The following is a 14,239-nucleotide window of genomic DNA, read 5'->3' on the forward strand; positions in this document are numbered from 1 at the left end:
CTGTTGCTTAGGGGTTGGGAGATGAAGAAAACTGCTGCACATGGGGGAGAAAGGAGAGAGGAATAATTGTTGTGGAAGAGGAGAGGAAGGGAGAAATGAAACAAAGAGATAGAAAGGGGTGAGAGAGAGAGGGGCGGGAGACATGCATGGAGAAGAGAGAGAGAGACAAATGTTGGACAAAGGATGGAGGGCAGGGAGAGATGGTGCATGGGGAGAGAGAAAGAAATGTTGCATATGATAATGGAGGGGAGGAAAAGAGAGATGCTGCATGGAGGGGAATAGAGAGGTTTGACCCAGGGCACAAGGCAGAGAGAGAGAGATGGTAGACAGTGGGAAAGAAACAAATGTTGGATATGACAGCAGAAGGTGGAAAAAAAAATTTTATTTCCTATTTTGTTATTATATAATATGTCAGATTTGAAATGTGTATCCTGCCAGAGCTGGGGTTAGACAGTGAGCATGAACTAGGACCTAACAGAGAGAGGAAAAGTATTTTTTATTTTGCTTACATCATTGCGCCGGCATGAGATTGGAGAGAGCAAAGAGGGGTGGGGTGGGTGGAAAGACTACAAAATAAACCTGGCAGGACATTTGAAAAAAACGCCTGATTGGGCAGGAAAAGTGAATCGAACAAAATATTTTCCCTGAATCGGGCAGCATTACTGTGGAATAGAAGTAGAAGCAGACCTTATGTAACACACTAATCCACTTGATTATGCTGTGTAGTTTAATAAAAGCAGTTTACTTATTTTAGGCAGATATTTATTCTGTAATAAGGGGCAATTAAGTGTTAAGTGGCTTTGCCCACAGTCACAAGGAGCTGCAGTTGGAATTGAACTCACAACCTCAGGCTGCTGAGGCAGTTGCTCTAACCATTAGACAACTCCTCTGCTTTGCTCTGGAAGTGGGCAATAGGGATTATAAGCCTTGCCTTCTGGAGATAACCCTCTATCAACAGTGGGGAAAGTAAAAAAAAAAAACAACCAACCATGAGTAGCACCATGATGATATTCCCTGGCAAGAAAAATGTAGTGGTAGGATGGAAAGTAAGTGTGAGAAGTGCTTGGTTTTAAGAATGCTTTTCAAGAAACCATTCCCTAGTGATTCACCAGACTATGCTTGAATATATGCATCATGACAAAAGAGGAGTACATAAGAACATAAGAATAGCCTTACTGGGTCAAACCAATGGTCCATCAAGCCCAGTAGCCCGTTCTCATGGTGACCAATCCAGGTCACTAGTAATTGGCCAAAACCCAAGGAGTAGCAATGTTTCATGCTACCAATCCAGGGCAAGCAGTGGCTTTCCCCCTGTCTTTGTCAATAACAGACTATGGACTTTTCCTCCAGGAACTTGCCCAAACCTTTCTTAAAACCAGCTACGCTATCCGCTCTTACCACAACCTCTGGCAATGCGTTCCGGAGCTTAACTATTCTCTCAGTGAAAAAAAATTTCCTCCTTCCCAGAAATGGTCTGGTTGCAATCTATCTGTATCTATAGTCCCCCCAAACTTACAGGAACTGAGCTAACACAAAAAACCTTTGTTGTAGTTCGATATGCTTGTTGCTTCTCCTCAATGCAAGCAATATATTGATTAGTTCAACCTGAAGAAAAATAAGCACACAGCAACTGCTAACTGATGTAGAGAGAGATGGCCAACTGGTTTATGGTCAGGAAGCTGCCCATGCTGAAGAAGGTGAGTGCTGGGATGATCTTCCGATACACTGGAATGGTGTGGCTAATCCATGTACTCAGATTCTAGCTGGTGGAGTAGGTGAAGAATGGCCTGGGTCTGTAGATCTTTCATACCCATATCTTTCAAACCCGGACAAGTCCTACTTTTAGAGCTCCGGCTGCCCAGGTGTCCGGATGGACTTTCCAAAACCAGGCAGTTTGTCCAGGTTTTGGAAAGCCCCGACAAGCTCCGGTCGCATTTTCTGAGCCTGCGCGGATGATGTCATACACATCCGTGCATGCTCCAGACCCTCCAGATGCAGCCGGAGCTCATTGGGGAAGAGGAGAGGAGGCTTTGTGGGGGCGGTACCGGGGCAGTACTTGGCGGGGCTAGAGGAAGAATGGGGCGGGTCTATGGGTCCAGGGTTTGTGGCCCAAAATATGCTAACCCTACTCCTCCTCCTTTGTTGCCTCATTTGAGCCACAGCAAACAGGAACTACCAATGTACCCACTCATGGACAGAGTTTACCTACCACAAGTAATACAGCCACACAGAGATAGCAGACAAAGTCACAGTGGGAGAAAACAGAGAGGTAAGGAGAGAGAAACTGCCTTTTCATCCTTCTATTTGCTATGATGAAGCTGAAGGAAAATGAGAGAGAGCGCGTGGTGGAGGAAGAGAGACCGGATCAGAAAGTTAAAGGCGTTCAGCAGTAAAATCTTGGTCTACATTGCACGTGACTACGTAAGTTTTGCGGTAGGTGCCATTAGCTGCGATTCTTTAAATGGCGCCTAAGCATTATTGAAATGCGACCAGCGCCATTTTTGTAGGCAGCTGCGGATTTAGGTGCTATCTACAGAATCTGACCCATAATGTATACTATGGTGGATCTTCCTCCATTCCTATCCTGCTATCAGTTGGTGTACCCCAGGGCTCTGTCCTGGGATCCCTTCTCTTCTCCATTTATACTTATTCTCCTAGCACTCTGATCTCTTCCCATGGTTTTCAATACTACCTCTATGCTAACTCCCAAATCTACCTCTTCGCATCAGAAATCTCTACAGGTATCTAGGCCCGTGTCTCAGCCTGTTTATTTGACATCGCTTCCTGGATGTCCCACCGCCACTTAAAGCTAATTATGGCCAAGACTAAGCTACTTATCCTTCTGCCTAAACCCACCTCTCCTCTCCTTCCACTCTCTATTTCAGTGGATAGCACTCTCATCCTCCCTATCTCATCAGCTCACAACCTTGGGGCCTTCCTTTGACTTCTCTCTCTCCTTCTCTCCACAAATTTGACAAACCGTCAAAATCTGTCACTTCTTTCTCTATAATATCACCAAAATTCTGACCCTTCCTCTCAGAGTACAACACCACAACCCTTATCCACGCCCTTATCATCTCTTGCCTTGACTACTGCAACTTGCTTCTCAGGGGTCTTCCTCATAACCACCTTCACTCCATCCAAAATTCTGCTGCACGACTTATATTCTTTCAGAGTTGCTATACCCATATCACCCTGTTCCTCAAATTACTCCATTGGCTCTCTATCCATTGCTGCATACAATTACTGACTTACAAATGCATTCACTCCAAAGCTCCTCAATATCTCTCCTCTCTTTCTATACTCCTCCCTGGGAACTTCATTCATCGGGTAAGTCTCTCCTATCGGTACCCTTCTCCACTACTACCCAGACTCTGTTCTTTCTCTCTTGCTGCACCATACACCTGGAACAGACTCCCTGAATCACTATGCCAAGCTTCGTCCTTGGCTATATTGAAATCCAGTCTCAAGGCCCACTTCATAGGGCATTCGTGCCTGATGAACTCCCCAACCCCTTACTTCTCATGTCTGTCTGTCAATTAGATTGTAAGCTCTTCTGAGAAGGGAACGTGTCTTGAATGTTCTAATGTGCAGTGCTGAGTACGTCAAGCAGTACTATAGAAATGATAGATAATTGTAGTAGCTACATAAGTGTCTGTTAGCTGCTAACTGCTAGCTTGTCACTAAGATTACAGTAGTACAATAATCGTCCTAATAACTTCCTTCACGCTGTCTAGAAAGTTTCAATAAATTGTCTCAGATTTGAATACTCTTCTTTGCACCCCTTTTGACCTGCTCCTTCATCTTTTGGGGGCTGCAGGCACCAGCAGTTAAGAACCTCTGTCTTCCATCTTCAGATTACAAACATATCTTGAGAATAAAATGAATTTAACTTATTTTAGTCTTTCTTTCCTGAAATCTGGTTATAGAATTGGCTCCCAGTCATCCTCAGGGTTCACTACAAATGCGCATGTCTAGCCTTCAAATCTCTCCACGGCATCCTTCCTCCCCTCTTTCCACTATCTTGGCTCTCCTCGAGTCCTGACTCCTCCAGATCCACTCAAAATTTCAAACTATCCTTCCCCTCTTTAAAAGGCATATCCCAAACAGGTAAACTTGGAACATCCCTCCTCTTCAGGATCACCGAGCTGTGGAACAGCTTTACTGCCCATCTTCGGAGTTCGACCTCCCTCCAACACTTCAGAAAACATTTGAAAACTTGGCTTTTTTCCAAAATGTAACTCCCTCCCTCTCCATTATTCTAAGTCCCCCATTTCCCTTCTGTTTACCAATTCCCTTCCTCTTTCCATTGTAGTTCCCTTCTTTTTTAATTCCTGTAAACCGTGTCGAGCTCCACTTCTGTGGAGATGATACGGTATATAAACTTAAGGTTTAGTTTAGTTTAGTTAGAATAGTTATTCTATCTTTGAAGAGGTTTTTCTCACATCTGTAACCCTATTCTTAACTTCAAAACGCACCTTGCTGAACAATGACCTATAAATGTACTGAGTGATCTGATACACCTAAGAAGTCAACATCTGTACTCACTGGCGTTAAGCAGGATCATGGCCTTGAGACAGAGATACTCCTTGTGCTGTAGTTTCAGATCTCGAAGCCTTGAAGTTGTAGCCAGCAGCATGTCAAAAATTTCCAGAATTCCCTCGACGCATTTTCCTTCGTCCCTGTCGGAGCATATGCAGCAGGTCAGTTTCAGCCAACTCAATCTAAATGTAAGTTTTATTTTAGACCCAAGCCTCTCCTCTGAAGCCTCATATGGTGGCAAGGGTGGAGTCTCTTACATGGAGAGACAGGAATTTCATGGCATTGCTTTTATTAGCAAAAAGGCAAGCGAGATGTCCAAATTCAACCAACGGAACTGTTTATTTTCGAAAGTCAAAACGTAAAAGTCACCAACTGAAGACTAAGGACCCAGTTCCGTTGGTTGAATTTGGACATCTCGCTTGCCTTTTGCTTGTCTGTCACATATTGAGGCAGATTTCTTCCTTTCTTTGCTTGTTTTTATTAGGCAAGAGACAGGCATTTCATGGCATTGCTTTTATTAGGCAATCTAAAAATAATCCTCAAGATATAAACACCAATTTTACTCCCCTTTTACAGAGCCGTGCTAGTGGCTGCCGCATAGCAAAAGCCCCAAAGAGCCTTTAAATCTCTATAAGCATTGGAGTAGTAACTGCAGCGGCAGCCGCTAGCAAGGCTTTGTAGTGTGTGTGTGGGGGGGGGGAAGGGGTTAATGTCTTACTAGGATCTCAGTGGTGCCAACTGAGGTTCAAAACCTCTCATATCCCCAAAGCTCTCTGGACTAAAATTTAATGGCATGTTTGGCAGGTATGTGTTTCCATGGTCACTTCTCCTCCAAATGCAACTAATTTTGTATGTTGGATATGCATTCATATTAGCAAATAATAAAATTAGGCAAATAATATAATTAAGCAGAATTGGATCTTGCAACAAAAGTGGATTCTGGATTCAGGCTCATCTCATCTTACCTACTCAGGCAGTGGTTTGGCAACTCTGGAGTGGCAATTTCGCTATCTACAGTGGGTGGAAGATACCTTGAATGTGGATTGAAGGGATGTAAAGTAGAAAGTGGCACGGGAACAAATTTTTTCCCCATCCCCATGGGAACTCATTTTCCCATCCCGGTGAGTTCTTTTCCTGTCCCTGCTCCATTCCTGCAAGCTCTGTCCTCATCTGCACAAACACTATAAAATCATAAGTGCCTCATAAAATCATCTGCCTAAAACATTATAAAATCATAAGTGTTCGAGGCTTGTGCGGTTAAGGCAGAGCATACAGGAATGTGACAGGGACAGCGACAAAATTCGCAGGGACAGGATGGAGAAATTAAGTTTCTGCAGGGACAGGGACAAATTTGTCCCCGTGTCATTCTCTAATACAGGGGTGTCAAACTCATCACATAAGAGGCTGAAATCTAAAACAGGCTAAGTCACGGGCCAAATTTTTTATTAAGATACTTAGGGGCCCTTTTATTAAGGTACGCTAAATGCACACCTTAATAAAAGGACCCCTTAGTTTTGGTAGAAATATAGGGTTACAACCTCTCCAACCCCACGACGGCTCTGTGATGTAAATAAAATAAATAAAAAAGACTTTTCCTCTCTCTTTTAGGTCCTAGTTCACGCTTGCTATCTAATACCAGCTCTGGCAGAATACATATTTCAAATCTGACATATTGGCCTGTGATTTGGCCCTCTGTTCCTTCCTTCCCTGTCTCACATTAAAGCAGCCTGCAGAGGATCGCCGGTTGGCTGTAGCGATCCTAGCAGGCTGCCATCGGCCTCCGCAGCACATTCTCTTTTTCTGCGGACCTGCCCCTCCTATGACTTAAAGGACCACAGCAGAGGGAATGTGCTGCTTAGTCATGTTCAATTTTTTAATGACAGATGATGGCAGAAAAAGACCAATCAGTCTATATAGTCTGCCCAATATTTCCTGCTCGCGCTGCTGTCAGGTTTCAAGGACTTAACCCAACCACCAGTCACAAACACAACCTCTTAGATGGACCCCTCCCACCCCATCATTGTCCCCATTTGTACTCTACCATCTTTTGGTCTAGGTGTGAAAGCTTTTTGGACAAATACCTTTTCAAGGATAATGAACCTAATTCAAAGCCACAGAAAATCTCAGTCAGTGCTTCTTGGCAAAGTGTAATAAAAAAATAAAAAAAAGAGAGATGTTGGAGTAGTTCTTTTTCTCATGTACTCTCACAAAGCACTGTCCGGACACTCAAACAGTGCTGAGAACAAGTCAGGGAATATGTCTTGCTTCTGGCTTCTTAATGTGAGTCGGTAGCTCAGGGCCTAAGTTTTTATTTCTAAAAAACCTCTCTCTTCCAACTTCAGGTGTGAAATCTTTAGTGGAAACTTTCTCATTCCATCTGTCTTTCCCCATCAATACTGCTCATTTTCCAAATTTATTTATTTATTCAATTTTCTATACCATTCTCCCAGGAGAAACTCAGAACAGTTTACATGAATTCATTCAAGTACTCAAGCATTTTTCCCTGTCTGTCTCAGCAAGCTTACAATCTATCTAATATTCCTGGAGCAATGGGGAGATTAAGTGACTTGACAAGGATGCTGAGATTGTAGTTTTAACCAAGAAAAATGGAAGAAATGGTATGATTTTTAGATGGTCTTAATATCATCATTTCCCCAAAGTCATACCATTTCCCACATTTTTCTTTTCACACTGTTTCTTCCCGCTACCTAAGAAGGTATGTGAAAGCAATCCCAGAAACCAAAAAAGGCTCCGGGGAGACCTCCTCCAGTGCCGCTCCAAAATCATCATATCCAATTCCAACAGGGTTTAGGAAGTTAGTCTTAGGTATTTTCTCACCTGTCCAGAATAAGGTCCGCTGCAAAAATAAGCTTTCCGGGATGCTCGATTGACCTCCACATTAGACCCACCATTAAAATTTCCAGCCAACAGCTCTCAAGCAGCCGAACTTGGTCAAATAAACTGAGTTCCACAAAGCCTAGAGAAAACAAATTCACTGTTATCACATGTGCTCATTATTTTGTGAATATAGTCTGGCACAGTAAAATCACTAAATTATTTTAAATATCCAGGATTGTATAGAAAGCCATGTGTTATGACTGTGCTGTGTACAGTTTCCTGACACACACATAAACAAACCAGTGATGTTCAAAGTAATTTAAGCAGGCAGAAGTCTCTCCTGTCCATTTAAATTGCCTTTTGCTGCCTAACCCCTGACATTTTAAAGTCACTAAAGTAGGCGGTGCCACTGAATATCGCATCGAGTCCTGCAAGAACTGGCGGCAGCCATTCAAGGAGCGGCTCAGGGCCAGATAGGAGCGCAGAGAGCTTGCTCCTGCCTGGTACACCGCTGAGCCGTGAGAACTCAGGCAGCCATTCAGGGAGGGAGGGGCTCAGCGCAGGGCAGAAGCAAGGAAAGCTTGCCCCTAACTGATACACTGTTGGACTACCAGAGATTCAAAAAGCTGAAAAATATACATGGGGGGAGGTGCGAGGGAAGTAGAAAAAATTGTTAGTCGGGTGGGACAGAAGATGGGAGGGATCCCTCCTGTCTTGGCATACCACTGGACCACCAGGTCTTACGGCAGGCTCGGTGGAGGCCTGCAGGACATCAGGAGAGCGGGGACAGGGTACAGAGTAGGGAGGTGGGACAGGGTGCAGAGCCTGACAGGGAGGGAGGGGGGACAGGGTGGAGAGTCTGGCAGGGAGGGAGGGGGCTGTGCAGAGCCTGGCATGGGAGAGATTGAGGGAGGAGGGTAGCAGGTCACAGATCCTGCCAGGGCACATGAATATTAATCCCCCCCAATCTTATATTCAATTCAACCTTTTTTCTTCCTTTTTAGGAGGGAAAAGGGCGTCTTATACTGGGATCGACTTATATTCCAGTATATGTTATGTAACTTTTGCCATTAAAAAATATCCCCATCCCCTTCCCTGACAAAGCATCCTCCTTACCCTCCCCCCAGGACACTGCCATGATCAAGCCCTTGCCCCCTCTTCTGGAATGCCCCCACCCTAATCCCCATTATCTAAGTAGGCTTCTCCTGGGCCTACTTGATGTCTCTGGTGGTCTGTAAGGGTCGATGGGGACAGAATAGAAGGCCACTTGCTCCTGCCCTTACAACTTCCATGAACAAATGGCTGCCGTAACCTTTTGCAGCAGCTTATGGTACTTTGTGTAGTACTGTGAGCTACCGTGAGACATCACAGTAGCTATTTTTCAGATAAGCTGCTGGGCAGGAGCAAGTGTCCTTCAATCCTGCCCCCAACGACCCCCCGTGGACCACTAGGGAATCAGGTTGACCCAGGGGGTCCAACATAAATGGCAGGGGATTGAAGTGGGGGGGCATTTCAGGGGGATTTGGGATCTTTGGTCATGGTGGTGGGCTTGGGAGAGGAGAAAGGAGGGCCTTTGTCAGAGGGAGGGGTATTGGGGTGTTTTACAGATTTGAAGGTTACTCCACAGAGGAACATATTTTATAATTATTAGGGGATATTTTTGAAGTTTATCAGATTTTTGGAGAGTATCTTGCATGATATCCTTGTCAGGAAAAATACAAGACAAACTAGACCTAGTTCTATGTTTTATGAGAATAGGATAAGATGGATGCTGTAGAGCAGTGTATCACGGCAATATTCCAGGTGTGCATCTCTCCTCCTCTCTACCTTCCCCCCCCCCCAGGTTATGGAGGGATTTCCAAAACCCGGTAGTTTGTTCAGAGTTTAGGAAGGCCCCCAAGCTCAGGGCCTCTGAGCATGCGCGGATGTCAATATGATGACATCACACACATGCGTGTTACATCACCGGTTGACGTCTGCGAATGCTCAAGAGGCCCTGTGGATGTGGCTCTTAGTTTAGTGTGCTGGGGCAGAAAACATTTGCGAGACACTGCTTTAGAGACAACCACACAGGAGCTGAATCACTGAACGTATCTACCATCCACCATGATGCAGCCCTTAATAAAAATGGTTGATTGTATACTTTAAAGTTATGAAATTTAATCCCTTCCCCCCCCCAAGACCTTTAAACCAACTCATTTTTTTTTTTTCAATGCAATATGAGGCGTTTTCTTATTCCAAGGGAATTGGGTAAGTATTTTATCAAAACTTTAAAAACTGCACAGGCAACAAGCTTAGTAAATATACCCCCTTCCTTTACAAACCTACATTAGCTTTTTTAGCACCAGCTGCCATGGTAACAGCTCCGATGCTTATATGATTCCTAGTTGACATTTGTGGGATACAAGAATCAGTATGGTATGGTATAATTCCTATGAGCGTCTGAGCTGTTACCGCCATGGCCAGTGCTAAAAACACGTGCAGCTTTGTAAAGGAGGGGGGTTAGTATAATGGGGATAACATCATTTTTGATAGTCTCCAGCTTTCCCACCATGAAAGATATAAGGGGTTCCATTTTAAACACAATTTTTTAAGATGAAGTACTCTAGACCAGTGTTTTTCAACCTTTTTACACCTATGGACCGGCAGAATTAAAAGAATTATTCTGTGGACAGGCATCGATCCGTGGACCGGTGGTTGAAGAACACTGGGCTAAGTCGTGGGCCAGACCCCACCCTCCACCCCAGACCCCACCCTCCATACCAGACCCCGCCCCCATAATGTACTAATTGCACCTTGCACATACCTTGCCTCATCTGGAAGCCTTCCCTCTGACGTTGCAACCTCAGAGAGAAGGCTTCCGGTTCAGGCACAGAATGCCCATAGGAGCCATTGCTCTTGGCTTTGTGCACTGAATCAGATAGGAAGAGGGAGCTGGCTCGCAGATAACGCCGCATCGATCGCACTGTGGACCAGCGATTGAAGAACACTGTTTTGGGCCTGATGCACGTGCTGGCCCTGTGGACCGGCAGGAAATTTCTGTGGACCGGCACTGGTCCATGGACCGGTGGTTGAAGAACACTGCTCTAGACATTCTTTCAGACATGGTTTCTTGAAGGGAAGGTTTAAAAATCAAAGCCAAATATTTTATACCATTTTAACACCAGCACGTAGGGATGGAATTGAAACTTTGTTAATTACAATAAATATTAAGAGGGAGCAGTTTGTTTTTTGTCCTGTTCACAGTATACCCGGAGAATATACCAAATTTTTCAATAATATAAAATATTTTGGGATCAGAAGTATCTGGAGAAGACACAAAGAAAAAAAATCATCAGTGAGCAAGAGAGGCATAATGAGTGAGTGAGAGACAAAGAGAAAAAGGGATACACACAAAGATTGTGAAAGAGACATTGATAGAGAGATAAAAGGGAAACATAATGAGAGAAAGAGAGACACCATGAGAGAAGAAAAGGAAGCATAGAGACAGTAAGGGCTAGATTCACTAAGCTTTGCAAGCCTTCTCTGACCCGATTCACTAACCTCCTGGCCGATCAACCTCCAGTCCGATCCAATCCATGCATGCAAATGAGGAGCAATGGCAAGCAAAGTAGGAAGGCAGCGATTCACTAAACAGAAGAAGGAACACAAATTGAGCTGGCCAATCCAAAAAGAAGTGACTGCTCAGGATTGGTCGCTGACGACTCTCTTGCTCTCTGCCGCCCTGACTCTCCTGCTCTCTGCCGCCCTGTCCCTGCAGTGTGAGCCCGTGGTTTTAACCCACGGGTTAAAAGCATGTTCTGTTCCATCTGGCTGCAGAATGTTCTGTCCACTCAAAACTGCAGCCACTCCCCCCCTCCCCTTTGTTTTGACCTCCCTTGTGCGGTGTGCGCATGCGTCTGGATCGCTCTACAGCGATGCGTGGGGGTCGCTGTGGGGCGTGCCTCCAATCAAATTAATTTGCATGAGGACACGTAGTGAATCAGTAGCCCGGCAAGACTCGGCCACGGATCGCCCAACAAGGTCAGCTTTAGTGAATGTAGCCCTAAAAGAATGAAAGAGTGAGCGGATGGGAGAAAGAGATAAAAAGGAAACATAATGAGAGAGAAAACCAGGCATGAAAGAGACAAGAGAGAAATAAAAGGGAAACAAAGACTGAGCAAGAAACAGTGAGAGAGAGATGAAAGGGGAACATATGCTGTACAGATAGTGAGTGAGAGAGAGAGAGACATGCAGTGAGAGAAGAGAGAGTATTACAACCAAACCCATTTGTAATGAAGCTTAAACAGGAGATGATATGGTTCTGTAGTAGTTGAACCTGAACACAAGCATAAGAATATTTAAAAGTTGGAAAGGTAACTTCATTTTGAAGAGCATATTTTTAAATGAGAAATTCTTAACAACCCCTTTTGGAAAACTGCAGCATTCACTGCCAGCTAAAATACTGTGACTGACACCTAATTACAAGGTGTACAAAGAAAAGAAAGAGAATAGGCTGAAATTCATTTCTCCCTTCTCTGCCTAGTGCAGCAGATGAGCACACACTGAGAACACGAGCCCTTCATCTGCCTTTAAAAAAAAAAACAGCAAATATTCAGTTTTCACAAAATTCTACAGTATGTTGAAATACTGTTCATTGGACCATTGTCCAAGGTCTCTGAGCTCTTTGCTTTCACTGTGTCTTCTCTTCCAGAAATAACTTGTTTTCTGAAGAGGTTCTTGTCCAGGTATTCACTTCTGGAAATTTCTCTGCTATCTTTCCTTCTATTTCAAACAAATATAGAGGACTAGAAGGTTATTAGTATATTTCCAGTTTATTAACTGGTAAATAAGAATATTGCTAACCGTTTATTTATTTTGGCATGACTGTGCCCTCCTGTCCTTTTTTTGGCTTCCAGTCCAGTTGGAACTTACTTTACTGGACAACTGTGCCAAGAGGCTTCCTTTGCAACTATTTGGATATCTGTTCCCCTTAAAATTATAGCTGCCACTGAGCTTGGCCATTTCAGTGAGAGGCCACAGATCAAAACTTACTTAATAATCCAGTCCATATGTACCATAAGTCCAGTCAGTAAATACCATTAAGTCTAGCTGAGCATCTTTCCCCATTGCTTTCATTGCAGAGTGGCCAGCCGTAGCTACCCCAGGAGCGGAAGCCTGGCCCGGGAACTGAACCTGCCTCTCCCTTGCCCCTTAGTAGGCATCTTTACTCTCCAGCCCTATCATAATTGTTTAGATCAAGCACCAAGTAGCGTAGTAAGGGGGGGAGCAGACTGCCACGGGCGCTGTCTTGATGGAGGCATTGGCACCCCTCCTCCTCTCCACCCCCTCTGCTCCTCTCCAATCTTTCTCCACCGCGCGCATACCCTCAATTCACCCCCACTGTACCTCTAGCTCTTCATCAGCGCCAGCAGCAGCTACCTGCTCCTCGCGCCGGCCTCAGCGCTCCCCTCTGATGTCACTTCTGGGTCTCACGACTAGGAAGTGATGTCGGAAGGAGAGCCGATGCAAGGCAGACACAAGTTGGAGATGCTGCTCAAGCCGTGGAAGCTATAAAGCTATGCGGGAGGGGAAGGGAAGGAGAGCATGCAAGGCGGGGAGGAGGGGGGCGGCGAAGAGGATGAGGGGGGCATCACCGCCCGGGCACCTCCCACCCTTGTTGTGCCACTGAGGGCACCCACACGGTTCCATCATGAAACTGTTTCCTCACTTGATGATGGCCATGAATATTTAGTGGCAAGTCAAATACGCGCAGACATTTCCAACCAGACAATACCACGCAAGACATGCGCACCACCACAATTACGTGCAACACAAATGCGCACCAAACCATCATGCGCATGATAACTGAGCACGACAGAATCGCATTGGTTTGCACTCATTTGTCTTGCGTGATATAGACCTGCACGCGTTAATTCTGCGCTTTATTGTCCTGCACCCAAATGTCTTGCACGCATTTGACTATGAACCTGAATACTTATAGCCCACATAATCCCTAAAAATAGGTTCAAGGTGGGTTGACAGTAAATAGAAAGAGAACTGATACATCAGTCAGGTGCTAACAAACAAAAAATGGAGAGTATTCATTTGACTCATAATAGAGACAAAAAGTTATAAATAATAATATAATAAATGTGAAGAAAACAAAATAGGATTTCAATGAATTACGAAAACCAAGTATAGTTTGAATATATGCAAAAAAGCATTCCAGCACCTAACTAACTGATATTTAAAATAATTTCATAGAGGGATATATTTTTGTACCCTTTAGAGAAGCATATTGCAAAACAAGACTGTTAAGAATATGATTATGATTTCCTAACAGATGAACTGTAAACATCTGGTCTGCTGGACCTGTGCCCTCCAAAATCTTAAAAGCCAGACAACATAACTGGAAAACCACCTGTGCTCCAAAAGGGAGCCAATGAAGATGAGCAAGCAAAGGGGCAAATTAACAAATTTAGATTTATGAAAGATCATTCTAGCAGTCGTGTTCAGAATCAAATGCAACCTAGTAAGCCAGAGGGAGGGTAATGTACAGTCTGTAGGAGGATGGAGCTTAGCATCACATCGGGATGGACTTATGACTCCTCTGCTCACTCTTCCTTGCCTGCTTTATTTCCCCTTATACATCACTTACTGTGATTTTTGTCCTCTTGGATTTGTGTTGACTTTAAAAAATTCACATTCTGCAGGAGTTGCTGAAGAACAAGCTTTGGATGTCAGGTCCGCAGCGCCAATGGATCCACAGCATTAATAACCCCTTTGTATGACATTTGGCTCGGTTGTGAACCCAGGTACGGGCTAAATTGGGCAATGGAGCTTTAGTGTCATCCTTGGCAAATATACAGGCGGAGCC

The 14,239-nt window shown here is 44.5% G+C and overlaps 1 protein-coding gene across 2 annotated transcripts in view; it reads right to left on the reverse strand.

The window, feature by feature from the left end:
• Positions 1 to 14,239, reverse strand: part of ESR2 (estrogen receptor 2) — a 143,105-nt gene that overhangs the window by 16,486 nt on the left and 112,380 nt on the right. For both annotated transcript variants that reach the window (XR_004540192.1, XM_033953142.1), the window contains exons 6-7: positions 7,381 to 7,519; positions 4,549 to 4,682 (exon numbers count right to left, since the gene is read on the reverse strand). Coding sequence is in view for 1 of the 2 variants with exons in the window: in XM_033953142.1 (XP_033809033.1) it covers positions 4,549 to 4,682; positions 7,381 to 7,519 (273 nt within the window). In the remaining variant the exon portion in view is untranslated. The remainder of the gene's footprint in view (positions 1 to 4,548; positions 4,683 to 7,380; positions 7,520 to 14,239) is intronic.

Source organism: Geotrypetes seraphini, chromosome 7 (genome assembly GCF_902459505.1).
Source record: "Geotrypetes seraphini chromosome 7, aGeoSer1.1, whole genome shotgun sequence".
In the NCBI taxonomy this organism is placed as follows: Eukaryota; Metazoa; Chordata; class Amphibia; order Gymnophiona; family Dermophiidae; genus Geotrypetes; species Geotrypetes seraphini.